The sequence below is a fragment of the Erpetoichthys calabaricus genome, chromosome 8 (genome assembly GCF_900747795.2).
Source record: "Erpetoichthys calabaricus chromosome 8, fErpCal1.3, whole genome shotgun sequence".
NCBI lineage: Eukaryota > Metazoa > Chordata > Cladistia > Polypteriformes > Polypteridae > Erpetoichthys > Erpetoichthys calabaricus.
In genome coordinates this window covers 98962469-98977511 of record NC_041401.2, presented here as the reverse complement: position 1 = coordinate 98977511, position 15043 = coordinate 98962469, and the positions used below count along the sequence as shown (strand labels likewise).

Here is a 15043-nt window from a genome sequence, read left to right as displayed (position 1 = left end):
TGATTAGCTTGTTGATTTGGTGGGCCTCTCTTGAAGTGATGTTACCAGCCCAGCACACCACAGCGTAGAAAAACACACTGGCCGTCACAGAGTTATAGAAGATTTGAAGGATGTCACTTCCCACATTAAAGGAACGCAGTCTCTTAAGGAGAAAGAGCCTGTTCTGCCCCTTCTTATAAGGTTCCTCTGTGTTCTGAGACCAGTCCAACCTGTCATTAATGTTGTCATCCAAGTACTCTACATCCACACCTTGAATAGTGACCGGAAATAGAAGCTCCTTGGTGTGGTGAAAGTCAACAACCAGTTCTTTGGTTTTGTTGTTTTTATGCAGACAATTTTGTTTGCACCAAGAAACAAACTTTTCCACCTGACTCCTATACTCTGTCTCATTCCCTTTATAAATACAACTCATAAGTGCAGAATTATCTGAGAATTTCTGCAAGTGACATGGCCTGGTGTTATATTTATAGTTTGAGGTTTACAGAGTGAGGAGAAAATGAAACAAGAACGTTCCTTGTGGTGCTCCGGTGTTGCTCACAGTCCTTGAGTCTCACAAACTGTGGTCTGCCTGGCAGATAGTCCACTATCCAGGACAGCATAGGCTCATCCACCTGCATATTTCTGATTTTACCCCATAACAAAGATGGCTGGGTGGTACTGAAGAAATCAAAAAACATAATCCTCACAGTGCTGCCAGCTTTCTCCAGAAGAGAATAAAACTTGTGGAGCAGATAGATAATTGCATTCTCCACTCCAGTCTTTGTCCGATAGACAAACTGCAGTAGGTCCAGGTGGTCTACCACAAAAGGACTAATGAAGTGTAGGACCAGTCTCTCAAAGGTCTTCATGATGCGAGATGTAAGTGCCACAGGTTTGTAGTCATTAAGTAAAGAGTTGCCTGCCTTCTTTGGAACAGGAACAATGCAGGTTGTTTTCCACATCAGTAACACTTTCTAAAACCTTAGGGACAGACTGAATAGGTGACAGAGGACACCGCAAAGTTGGTCATCACAGGCCTTAAGAACTCATAGACGGACTCCATCTGGTCCTGCAGCTTTTCCTGTGAGTTGTTTCCTCAGTTGTCTCCTTACTAGGTCTTCAGTTATGGACAGTGTACACTGATGGTCAGAGGTAGACTTGTCACTGGCCATTCCAGTTGACATGGTAGGAGTTCTTGATTAGTAGGGATGGTGTGGGGAGACTGGTCATTGGAAGAAGGTGGCAATGAGAGGAAAACTCTATTAAATTTAATGGTATCTTGTAAGAAAAGGTTTTAATTTCTATCAAAAGCATGAAAATTTCCGGGTGTTTCCAAACTTTTGACTGGTAGTGTACATATAGTACATACTTGTTGAAAAAATTACTTTTGAGAAAGGAAGAAACCAGAGATTAAGGTCAGGTGTACGTTTGACTAGTTATATTTGCTGCTGATCAAGGCACCCAAAAATGATAGCGAGTTGCATGTTATTTAGACAGGCAAGTGAGAATTTCACTGTACACTATACTATGATTAGCACAATATTAAAAACAAAATTAACAAATACTTTTGTTGTCTCACACAAGCTCAACTATATTGTTTACTTTCTTATCTGTAAGGTTTTCCAAATGTACTATTATTTGATAAAAATTATTAATCATTTATTGCAAGGTGATGGAAATGTAGGGTGAACACTAAAGATATTCCACAAGAAAGATGCTATGTTGTTTTAGGTTGTTTGGCATTACTAGAAATGGTTGCTTGCAACATCCATTACCCAATTCTTTCATCTTTCTGTTTAGTTCAGACTCATGTGAAATCCACTGTGGTATTCTCTCAGGCAAAAGCCAACAAGCCACAATAATTTGTAAACAATAGAAAGTATGGAAAATCAAAAGGTCAACACATCTTTTATAACTGCTGAAATGAAAAGGTTTTCTATTAGGCATCACTCTATTGTCCCTACTGCAAAATGCAAACATAGAACAAGTTACTTACAGGTGGGAAGTCTGACAACATGTGGAAGGCCCGAATGTAAAGTTCATGCTGAAAGAAATTGAGGCAACAATTATAATACCTGCCATTATTGCCAAAGTAGTGCTTAGATCTAATCTAGTTTTAGCAGAAAGGAGCTATGCTGTTTTACAAGTTTGTTCCCTACAAGTCTCAGCAGCATATTCACCACCCTTCTATTTAAAATAAATAAATAAATGAAAAATAACTTCAGTGTCATACGAGTTCCTTTTTACTTTGGAGGTGCTCATAAATGTTCTAAGTAAGCAAAAGACAACATAATTGAAATTAAGGCTGATCAAAAAGTCTAAAATATCTTTGTGGGAGGAATATATATATATATATATATATATATATATATATATATATATATATATATATATATATATATATATATAAAATGCAATAATCAGCTGGATTTCTGTGGTGTGTGGGAATTAGTGTATTGCACAATTTCATAATTAAAAAGATTTCTTTATAGTAAAATAGCACCAATGGCTCTTTCACTCAGTCGGCATTTACAGTTATTTCAACACTGACACAAGAATGCTTTTAAAAATGAATATTTCACCACTTTTATATTTTGTGCTGTTATATATTATTAATGTTTAATATAGAACAACTTCCACTTCCAGTGCTCAAAGTCCTTGACAAAGTGACAAGATTTAGAAGGACTTCAGTTTCTATCTAACAATAAGGCAATTTTGATGTGGGAATACTGCATGTTGTTATGACTACCCACAGAGCTGGAAGACATTTTATTGAAGACGTGGAAAAAAATTGGGTAAAAGTTCAGATGAAGTAGGATGTAAACAAAAAGAGAGCCAAGAAGGAGGCTGCCTCAAATCTGGGACAGAGCTCCTCTCCTTTTTGTAGCCCTGCTCTTAGGTTGCCATAGAAACACACCTCTCATAGACTGGAGACCCTGCTGTTCAGGATTAATTTAACCAACCACTCTGACAAAAAAGAACACTTAAAAAATATCCTGAAATTATTATGGTAAAACACTGCACAGTATAAAAATGAGAGTTGGGCACCAGTATAAATTATATAAACAAGCATTCTATATTGAGTATGTTCCCATCTCAAAGTATATGCACACTGCAGTAGACTATTTACAGGTACATATTTGTGACTGCAGTGGGATGACAAACTGATTCGATTGTGGGGTGTGAACCTAGACTTAGTAGTTTTCAACATACAGTAATCTCTTGGCCTCCAAATAAAACGGTCTGCCTTACAAACCAAAATAATTAATTGACATCTCTTTTACTTACTATAAAAAGCGTTAGGGGTTCCATATTACTGTTGGACACAGAATACTCAAAATCCTATGCTAGCAGGAGGGCCCCTATGAGTCAAAGACTTGTCAGAATCATGTTACTTTGGTGTCTGTAAATGTTATTGTTCTTTGAATTGGGAAAAGAAGGTAAGGCCAACTAAACCCAGAAGTGAATGGCTAAATAATAAAAATACTTACTGTAGAATACTGAAGAAGCTCTGTTCTAGTACTCCAAATGTAACAATATTTGTTCCCATTCATCATCATTATTTTTAAAACAGCTTTGACAATAAGGTTATAGCTAAATAGTGCACCTCATCTGTTACCATCATAATTACAATATTCCCTGGTTTTGCTCATGTTTTTCACTTGTGGTGAACTCTGAACTCCATACTTCACCTCTTGTAACTTTTATAAGGATACAGGCATAATGTTGTTGCACAAACAAGAAGTAGGGGTCAGTAATCCATTCACTGAATATAAACTGAATACAGGGGGAAAAAATCATAAAGTTGCCAGCTCATTCTCTACCACTGACTCACTAAGTGTATTTGAGCAAGTCATTTAACCTTCCCATGATTCAAATAAAAAAATATAAGCAAATTTACCATATTTAGGTATTTATAAAGCACCTTAGAATGCTGTTCATCACAAAATATTATTACATAGAACAAAGCTGATTGTTTCAAATGAGTTGAGAACTGCAAAAAATGGCATTTTCCCACCAAATCTACCTGCATATTTAATCACATGTGAAGTGAAGCACATACTGTAATCACAAATCTGAGATCACTGCATATAATTGTCATATGGAATGATAAAAAAGAAGCCATTTCTCAAGCCAAAAGCTATTATAATTCAAAGATTTACTACAAATATAATATTATTGGATATATACTGTTACAGTTTATTTCTTATTCAATTTGAAATCTGTGCATATCATGTAATTGTATTATAGCTGTATAGTTGTTAGAGCACCCTTGGCCTGTATTCAGGGAAGGGGGCTATACAAAAATAAACAAAATTGACCAGCTAAAGAACATTTATGGAGAATAAATCAGCTGTAGTTGTCTGGGAACAGGACAGCAGCAACACTGTGGTATATGTTAATCAAAAAACTTCAGCAAAAATAAAAATGCTTGAACATTCATGGGCAAAAATCTGTATTTTGTCTAACCCCAATGTTCTCTTTACTTGATATATTCCTATCCATGAATACCTATACAGATTGGAATTGTCCTTTATCAAGGTTTTAGTTTTTAATAGTAGGTTCTTTATTTGTTACCCCCCCCCCCACCACATTTTATTAGCATAGGGATTTTAAAGTTGTATTACAATGTACATATTATAAATCTGTAAAATAAACAATATTCAGTTTTGTCAAAAAACTCTTCTGTCACCCAACAAGAGAGCACAAAAAAGGTAAAAAATGTAACATGAAGTAATCATTTAAATATAACCAAAATGTTAACAATGGTACAAACGTTCGAATAGGACAACACTGATAAATGCCTGCTAGATTCTAATAAAACTGCAGATATTCTTTGTAAAATTAATTTAAGTTTCCCTAATTTTAACTAAAGCACAACAATCACTTTCCAATTGGATTATGACAGACGGGAGCAGCTGAAAGAAGGATTCTTCTAAATGAACAAGATGCGACAATATATTTTAACTGTGAAAAGTCTTTACAATAGAATGTTTAATTTGAGTCTTGTTCTTAAATTAATAATGTATTGCAGCATTGTTAGCTTTGTAAAACACTTTAAGGTGCATACCATTAATGGTATTTTATTGATTTTAACTTCTCTCTCAAGCTGTTTTTAAGTCTTCTTCAGTTTTTTTCAGTTTAAATTAAAGAAATAAAACTTGAAAATGGTTCACAAGTGTATGTCTTCTTCCTCACTTACATCCTTATATTTTCACAAGAAATTACATCCACTTTAATCATCAGTTTCAGACCTAAGTCAAAAATATTTTGTTGACAAATCTGTTTTTTGTTACACGTCAATTAGTTTTTCATGTTTCTATGCCTGCCTTTTGGATAAATGTTGTTTGTAAAACATTATAAAACTCCCAAAAGAAATATTGACCCTCAAAGTCTAGAAAGCTTAAAATTTAACCAGTGGATGCGTAACCATTCTGTAGAAAATAAATGTCAGGGCACTTACCACCTGGAGTATTGTTGGATTGCATCCTATAATGAAAGGCAGGCTACGGAATCCTTTTATGCGATGTGCAATTCTGACGGGTAGTTCCATATGGAGGTACCTGGCACTGCTCTACAAGACATGGAAAAAGTGAGGTTAAATCCACAACAGACAGAGATCGCCATGTTCTTGTCATCTCAAGCATTTAAAAGAGTAACTTTGTCTTAAACAGCTTACACTGCAATGAAAACATATTCCTTTTTTTACTCTATTATTGAAAACTTTAACAAGGAATATTTTTGGGTCCTTAAATTAAAATGTAACATTAGACAAAGGATGTGTCACTGAACAAATAACACATGCTTTATTTTTAAATTATTTAATAATAAAACCAAAGTTATCCAACACTGTGTGAAAAGACATTTGGGGTCACGTCACCTTACAGAACACAGCCAGGCTTGATTATATTCAGTCCTGCTCAGTGTAAACCTGACTTAACATCATGTCAAGTTGTCAGCAAAACAATTCTCCAGCCATATACAGTAATGCCACAATTAAATGATACTTCCAATGAGATCAGAAAAATGTAGTTGATATGAAAAATGTAGTTGATATCTATCAGTCTGAAAAATAACACAGGGCTATTTCTAAGGATCTTGGAGTCCATCAAGGTACAGTGAGAGCCAGAATGTCCAAATGGAAAACATTTGGAACAGTAATAAATCTATTCAGAGTTGCCAGCCTACCAAATTTACTCCAAGGGCATAGGGCATAAAAACATTCCAGAATGACACAAACGATCCTGAAAAACATTTAAAGAACAGCAGATTTCTTGTCTCATAAATTCACCTGGGTAATATGGGCTTCAATGGAGAGTGGCAAAGCAAAAACTACTGTTAACCAAGAAGAATATATATGTTTGTCTCTCATTTGCCAGGCAGCTACTGGATGATACACAGGTGTTTTGTGAAAATGTTCTATGGACAGAGGAGATAAAAGTGGACTTTTTTGGATGGCATGGACCACGTTATGCACAGTGTAAAGCAAACACAATAAAAACATCCATCCATCCATTTTCCAACCCATCCATCCATCCATCCATTTTCCAACCCGCTGAATCCGAACACAGGGTCACGGGGGTCTGCTGGAGCCAATCCCAGCCAACACAGGGCACAAGGCAGGAACCAATCCCGGGCAGAGTGCCAACCCACCGCAGGACACACACAAACACACCCACACACCAAGCACACACTAGGGCCAATTTAGAATCGCCAATCCACCTAACCTGCATGTCTTTGGACTGTGGGAGGAAACCCACGCAGACATGGGGAGAACATGCAAACTCCACGCAGGGAGGACCCGGGAAGCGAACCCAGGTCCCCAGGTCTCCCAACTGCGAGGCAGCAGCACTACCCACTGTGCCACCGTGCTGCCCCAATAAAAACATTGTGCCAGAAATCAAATATAATAATAGTGTGTTACTGTGGGATGCTTTGTTGCCTTGGGATTTGGATGATATGTCATAATTGAAGGAAATACGAATTTTCTGTTTAGAAAATTCTTACAGAGAATGTAAACATATCCTCACTATGACCTAAAGTAGAATCATAGTTGTGTCGTGCAGAAAGCTAATCATCCAAAATATAGAAGATAGTGCACATCAGAATGGATAAAAATAAGTAAACACACAATTCTGGAGTGGCCTCAGGTGACATTTATCTAATATAAAATTTTTTTTGACCTGAAAACATCCATCCATCCATTTTCCAACCTGCTGAATCCAAACACAGGGTCACGGGGGTCTGCTGGAGCCAATCCCAGCTGGCACAAGGCAGGAACCAATCCCAGGCAGGGTGCCAACCCACCGCAGGGCACACACAAACACACCCACACAAGAAAAACAACAAATTCACAAAATAAAAATCACAATTTAAGATTACAAATCCAGGAACAAAGCACCAAAGTGGGAATAACACAAGCATACCATTGCTAACCAAATCAGAAATGTTTTAGAGGAAAGTGAACCTAACCAATTGGTGTTTATAACCATCTCTGATAGTGAAATGCCCTTAGATTATAGGAGATAGTAAGAAACTATAAATCAGTTCAGATGACTGGATATAGTTTCAACTGTCAAGACTATGCCAAACAGACTAGCCAAACAATTGAATCAAACTATTATTAATAAAAGAAAAAAAACTGTTGAAGGGTAATTCCAATCTGTCAAGATAAAAAGTTTAGAAATGTAACGTTATGGCTTTGGGGATATGGTTAGAATAGAATTACAAGCCGGACAAATGTTAGACCTTATTGATATTTTCTTAACAAGGGGTTAATCTCCACCTTTGTCTTCCATATGTAGATGAACACAACACAAGGAATTATTTTATATAGCACTTTACTAAGCTTAAAAAAAGCTACTTACAAGGATGTGGCTCCCATCTGGCGACTTCCCAGAATACAGCATAGTGGTAGGAGTGAGGCGAACAGAAGGCTGGAAAAGCAAAGGAACAGTTAAATTCCAATTAACCTCATTGGCCTGTTGGACAAGTGCATGCTTGTGTAGTTTCGTACAGAGACGAGTTTTGTCCAGTCCATCTAGACCCTGATAGTGCAACTTCCCAGATTACTAGCTAATTAAATTTTTAAATCAGTCTTAAAAATAGAGAATCTTAAATGGTTATAGTTCATTACTTTACAATAAATATTTCAAATAAAAGCAGTGCCTTTAAAGATGGCTAATGCTAGCTCATTTTAAATTTCATTATCTTATGTTTACCATTTTAAGTGTATGATGGGAGCATTGTATAAAAAGCAATGGATTATTTTTTACGACTTCAAAGCATACCATTTGTATTAATGTGCTGAGATTGATATGTTAAAAAATAATCTACAAGTACTGAAGGTCAGGATGAAGTACTTAAATGGAGGGAAAATAAAACTGAAGATCTGCCTCTTCCCCTCATCCACTGGTGAAGAATCCTGTCTTTAATATAAACACACAGCATTATGGGAATGATGTCTTTCCTGTTGACAATAAATGCAGTGCTTTCAGTTAGTACCTGTTACTAATATTTTAGCAAAAATGCATACATTTTGGATGTTTTCACTGTACAAATGTATATTGGATATACAGCTTATGCAAAATGAATTACAAGAGAATTTGTTTTCTTTTTTTCATTGGCATTTTTCACGTTGTTTGCCACTGTCCAGCACTGATCAGCTATCAACCCTGTTCAGTTTTAATATTCAGTAATTAATTTCTCCACAAAAACATGAGATTAAAATATTTCTTGGCCACCATGACCAACTATATGTGATAAGCAAAATGAAAAAAATCTGTATAATTTTTGGGTGGAGTATTCATTTAAGGAGACAAAGTGGTTACACCTACTGTCACCCAGGCCAAAAGACCTTATGGAATTTCTGTTTGTGTATTGTTTCAACAGAACAGATATAGAAGATACAATGCGAAAGCAGGTGAGCAAAAAATGGCAGATTTGCCAGAAGATCACCTAGCACCCAACAAACCACCTTTCACTAATGTTGGAGTCAATTATTTTGGTCCCTTTTTTGTCAAAAGAGGACGAAGCTTAGTCAAAAGGTATGGAGTAATCTTCACCTGTTTAACAACTAGAGCCACACACATAGAGATTGGCAATAATTTAGACACAGATTCCTGTATTCAAGCCATAAGCAGATTTAAGAGTAGAAGAGGTCAGGTTAAAATCATGCTCTCAGACAATGGAACAAATTTTGTTGGAGCAGAAAGAGAGCTACGAGAAGCCACAAAAAATTTGGAACACAAAAAAATCAATAACGCAATGATGCAAAAACAAATCAAATGGACTTTTAACTCACCATCAGCCTCTCATCAAGGTGGAGTGTGGGAAAGACAAATCAGAAGTATAAGAAAGATCTTAGATTCGACACTAAACCAACAAATAATCGATGATCAAAATGATGTGCAAAGTGGAATCAATACTCAATAACAGACCCCTTACAGAAAATTCAAACGACTCTAATGATCCGGAACCACTCACTCCCAATCACTTACTGTTGATGGACACTCAACCTGAAATGCCACCTGAACTCGTTTCAGAAAATGAACCATACCCTAAAAGACACTGGAAACAAATTCAATACATGGCTGATTTGTTTTGGAAAAGATGGACTAAAGAGTATTTGCCAGTACATCAGGAATGTCAAAAATGGCTTGCACCAAGAAGAAATTTTGAACCAGGAGACGTTGTTTTAATTGTGGATAAAAATACACCTCGCAATTCTTGGCTAATGGGTCGAGTCATCAAGACAATGCCAGATGCCAAAGGTGCAGTCAGAAGAGTTTGTGTGCAAACCAAAAACAGTACACTGGACAGATCCAGTTTGATGATTTTAGGACCTTTCTTTATAAGCTGTAAGTGAGAATTGGTGATTCCAAGCAAATACCTGCCACCCAATTCAGCTTTTCTTTCTTGTCTTGAACTCACTATGCTGGGATAAACTTTTGCTTTTCATGACCATATAATAGAAACAGAGGTTTCAGAAAACTGATAAGAAGATAATATCTTGATTAACAAGACAATATCAAGATATCTTGTGATAACATCTTGATTAACAAGATATTCAATAACACAGTAGCCTGTGTAATGAGGCTAAAATGGAGAGAGTCCACTGCAAAAAGAAGATGCTCTTGCTGTCAGAAGAATCCTGTCATGAATCCTGTGAGCTTGCATTTAGCATCTCCAAGTGAAAATGCACAACTGAGAGGGGTGCCACTTGAGCAAATTTCTGCAATGATACTGTGCATCTACAATTTCATTTATTAATAGATAAACAGCCCTTTAAAGTATCATCCTGTACTGCAAAATTAAAGCAATTGTTGAAAGATATAGTTAAAACTTTTGTATCACAGTCAGTAGGGCTAGCACCTCACAGATCCAAAGATGTTCCAATGCCTGTGTTAGTTTTCCTCCAAATATCCCAACAGCCACGTGAGGCTGATTTTGGTAATTCAAATTAGCCCTGTATAAGTCAGTGTGGGTGCATGTGTGGTTGTGCCCGGCGACTGACCGACACTTATCAAGGTTTGGCTCCTGCCTTGCGCCCAATACTACTAGGACAAGTACTGATTTCACACATTCCTGAAACAAAGTAGCATGTTAGAAAATTGATTTAATGCTGGTATTTATGGTTTCATAACACAAAACAACTACTTCTATCAATTCGGTCAATCAACTGTTTCCTTAGGTACAGTGTTGGGGAAAGCCACAGCTTATTCTACCTTCACTTGCTATAAAGCAAAACCATGTTCTGGATAGGACATCACTTCATTGCAAGAACACTCACTGACAATGGGCTAATGCCGAATCACCAATCATCCTGAAACCATGTCTTGGACTGTTCCTTGACGATGTGTACACAAACATGGGGAGCACATACAAACTCTTCACATCTATGTAAAGAATCACCCTGAGTTCAAGTTCCACCTTCTGCACCATTAAACTGTCCAACAGGAACTTCTTTCAAATATTAAATATAAATTGATTTTACATAGCACCTTTCTCTAAGTTATTGTTGGCCAAATTATGGAAGCTGGAATGCTAGCTGGTTAGCTGATTTGTTGAAGGTCACAGAGTGTGTATGTGGTGGGAAGTGACAATACAGTACATCTTTGAGACTTTTTGATTATGCATCTGAGCCACTTGGCTTGACTGCAATAACACAATCACCACTTCTATAAATAACCCATAAACCTACAGTCTTCCTGTGAACAATTTTTTTTTGCTTAACTTGAAACTGTTAGGATGGAGTTTTCAGTTTTGTTTAACTTTGTAAAAGTGTAATAAACTTTATTTTCAGTTTTGCCTAACTTTTGAAAATTGTTCCTCTACTCCGAATCTGAAAGTAAAACAGCTATGAACAAGTAAGACTTAAAAGAAAGTAGTTACCCGAAATGTCAACGTTAACTTATCAATAAAAACAGGCTTTACCTTTGAAAACTTTTTTTTTTTCTAAAAAGCAAGTTTCAATATTTTTAATAGGAAACTGATACGGTTTTTCTTTTCCCGATTGCCTAACGGGTGGCGTAACTTCAGACGATTCAAGCTACACTTATTTTAACCTCCTTCGTTGTCCACTGATCTGTTATCAGACAAAAAGCTATCATCTCGTCATGCGCCACTACCTTTCGCAAATCTGAGTGCACGCGGGTCTGTGGCATGCAGGCAGTTAGACGTGATCCAAGTTCGACCTGTCAATGACACGGCCTCGAAGCGCCACGGTCTTTCTTTTCCCAACACTCCCCGACATCTCCTAACGCGGCCCCCGATTAACCAATTACCTTTTCAGCGGATACATCTATAGCAGACTGATTGTAAAATGAGGTGACAGTTTTAGAGCGCTCCCGGGCCAGCTCTGTGTAACCTGTCATGGACGATGTGGACCGGAACCGAGCCGAAACATGGCTGCAGGTCCCTCTTCCGAAGGCAGAGCCGAGCACCTCTGCTGCTCGCCTGGGCACACTAAATCGCATCCTTAAGGTCTGCCAGCGATTCCAGAGATACAAATGCATGCGTTTTTTTTTTAAAGTATCTTCTTTGATTGTGTCCAGTATTCGTTTACGTAAACACTCAGCACTGCCATCTCGCCAGCGGCAGCAGAGGATTTCTTGGTTTCTTCGTTGTAACCGTTTGACATTTGAAAGAGGTGGACCCAAGGTAAGCAGTTGACCAATCGGCGAGAAGGGCGGTGAGGCGAATTCCTGGCACGCGCACATGGCGCGGCAGCCGCGCATTTTCCATTTTGCTTTTCTCTCGCCACACTGGCTAGTTCACCCTCCATAATGGAGTTTTTAATAGGTGAGTACATATTATGTATGGTCTTCCAAACTCTCAATGTCATTAATTGCCCCTTTTCTTATGAATGCAGGAAAAGAAACTGCCATATATAAATACAATGTGTTATTATTATTATTACGTTGAAAATAAAAGTACGGGAATTGTCGTACAGCCGCGTTGCTGTAGTCATATCAGTAGTTTTGCAAAAGAAGTATATGCTTATATGTAAAAATCATAAAGGACAGTGGGGTTCCACAGTGGGTGTGGAACTCAAGCTGGGAGGTATGGTCAAAATTATCAGAAAATAAATGAAGCTAGATGGAGAACTTCTGGCTGCTTTGTCTTTTACATCTTATTACTAAATAAGGAGCCATTAACACACTGAATGCAGTTGTTTAAGATTGAAATAAGCAATTAAGGGCGGGGAGACTTAACAAGCGAGACCACTAAAATGAAGCATCAAACTATCACTTAAGCAATAAGTGTTTCATCAGCAATAATTTATTGCTCATTAAGAAACTGGGTTGGAACAAAAACCTGCAACCACTGCGGCTCTCCAGGACTGACGTTGCCTACCCCTGAGGTGGACCCAAGGTGAGCAGTTGACCAATCGGCGAGAAGGGCGGGGAGGCGAATTCCTGGCACGCGCACATGGCGCTGCAGCCGCGCATTTTCCATTTTGCATTTCTCTCGCCACACTGGCTAGTTCACCTTCCATAATGGAGTTTTTGATAGGTGAGTGCATATTATGCATGATCAGTGATCTGACACTCACCTCTCTAGGGACACCTCCTGGCCATTTGTATTAACAGCACATTTTAACAGTAAACTCTTAGAGCATTGTGGACGAATACCGAATCTCTATGAAGTTGTGATATACACCTTTGAAGTCAAAAATTATAATTGGCAATTGTAAATCGACATACGCTTAGCAAGTAATTATTCTGCAGTAATCGGATCAACGTTGACTAGTTATGTTAGGCGCTAGCACGGATTACCGTTGTTTAGAAGTAAATGTATGCGTAACGGTGGCTTGAACAATTACGCCAGTCGGACAGCGCCAGGTCTCGTGTTCAATAACAAACCTGGTCAGCATCTGTCTGGGGATTGCAGATTGCCGTTGCCTGATGCGTTTGATTGATAGTTCCGATTATGCGGCAATGCTCCTTGAAAACCTGGTTGGTGTTAGACTTCTAATCGGGAATTTAATCTGCATAATGTACATTCATATTCTAATTCCAATGTAAAACCAGCATATATCAGTATTTGAATTAAACTCTTCAACCAAACTAGACTACACCTCGTGGAAATGCGATTGGTCCATCACTAACTGTCACTAAATTCTGCAATAACTATACTGATACGAACTGGCGCTACACATCCACATCATCACGTGCATTGGAAATGAGACGCTGAGCTTTTGACGCACAAATGTTTCAAAACGACACCTTGAAGCTTGTTTAAAAGTGCACGTGAGATGATGAAGGGGAGGTAAAGCCAAATGTCACTGAGATATGTCGTGTGTTTACTTTTATCAGCACTGTCAATTACTTCACCTCATGTTAGCCTTGTTAATGACGACGCTGTAGACTCTTCATCGATTTATACAGACGCCGGCATGAAGATCTACTAATGCACTGGAAACAAAGAGCAGGCAGCTATCCATATTTATAGTAATTTAAAAAAAAATCTGTCTTTGCCAGAAACATTTATTCTTGTTTACCGTAAGAGCAGCCCATACTAATCATTTATCTCGAAGCATGCGCAAATAAGACTTGATACACGTATATCACCTAACGTTCAAAGTACAAGACCTGCAGTTTACCTATTGTAACATAATATAGCTAATACAACTAATGAAACTACGTTAGCTAGATCTACCATTTCATCATACACATGAAACAAGACACATATTTTCATTAGATACATCTTTATCACACTGCTGCCTCACAATAAGGAGACCCGGGTTAATTTCCCGGCTCCTCCCTGCGTGGTGTTTGCATGTTTTCCTCGCGTTTGCGTGGGTTTCCTTCGGGTTCTCCGGTTTCTTCCCACAGTCCAAAGACATGCAGGTTAGGTGCATTGGAGATCCTAACATGTCCCTAGTGTGTGCTTGGTGTATGTGTGTGTCCTGCGCTGGGCTGGCATGCTGCCTGGGATTTGTTCCTGCCTTGCGCTCTGTGCTGGCTGGGATTGGCTCCAGCAGACCCCCGTGACCCTGTGTTTAGATATAGCAGGTTGGACAATGACTGACTGACTGACAGACAGACATATTGAACATTAATGCAGTAATTATAGCAGTAATAATGAACCTGAGGAAGAAAAGGAATATTTACGAGAAGGGACAGAAACAGTGATATCGTAGCAAACAGTATAAAAACAACATATAACACAGTAAATAGAACATATAGAATATCAAACAAGATATTACACTTCACCAGCAACCACCCGGTATCTCATAAACGGAGCTGTGTTAAAACTCTATTCAGAAGAGTCCACACCCACTGTAATACGAAGGAAACAAAAATGAATGAATAACTTCAAACGGATACTCAAAAACATTCATTAATCGGAGCTTACACAGAAGACGCCAAAAAACTCAGCAAACAATTGAATTGAATCAGAACCCCCACCCCACCTGGCACTCACTCCCTTATCACCACAATGTGTCAGAAGGTACAGCGGGCATCCTGGCCAAGTCAGGTGTCAGAATAGTGCACAAGTCAAGTCAAGTCAAGTCAACTTTATTTATAAAGCACTTTACATACAACAGCCGCTGACC

The 15043-nt window shown here is 38.0% G+C and overlaps 1 protein-coding gene across 1 annotated transcript in view; it reads right to left on the bottom strand.

The window, feature by feature from the left end:
* bckdk (branched chain ketoacid dehydrogenase kinase) overlaps positions 1-12135 on the bottom strand; it is a 41654-nt gene extending 29519 nt beyond the window's left edge. The window contains exons 1-4 of the mRNA XM_051930790.1: positions 11766-12135; positions 7848-7916; positions 5444-5554; positions 1976-2023 (exon numbers count right to left, since the gene is read on the bottom strand). Coding sequence (XP_051786750.1) covers positions 1976-2023; positions 5444-5554; positions 7848-7916; positions 11766-11996 — 459 coding nt within the window. The 5' untranslated portion in view covers positions 11997-12135. The remainder of the gene's footprint in view (positions 1-1975; positions 2024-5443; positions 5555-7847; positions 7917-11765) is intronic.
* Positions 12136-15043: the final 2908 nt, after the last annotated feature.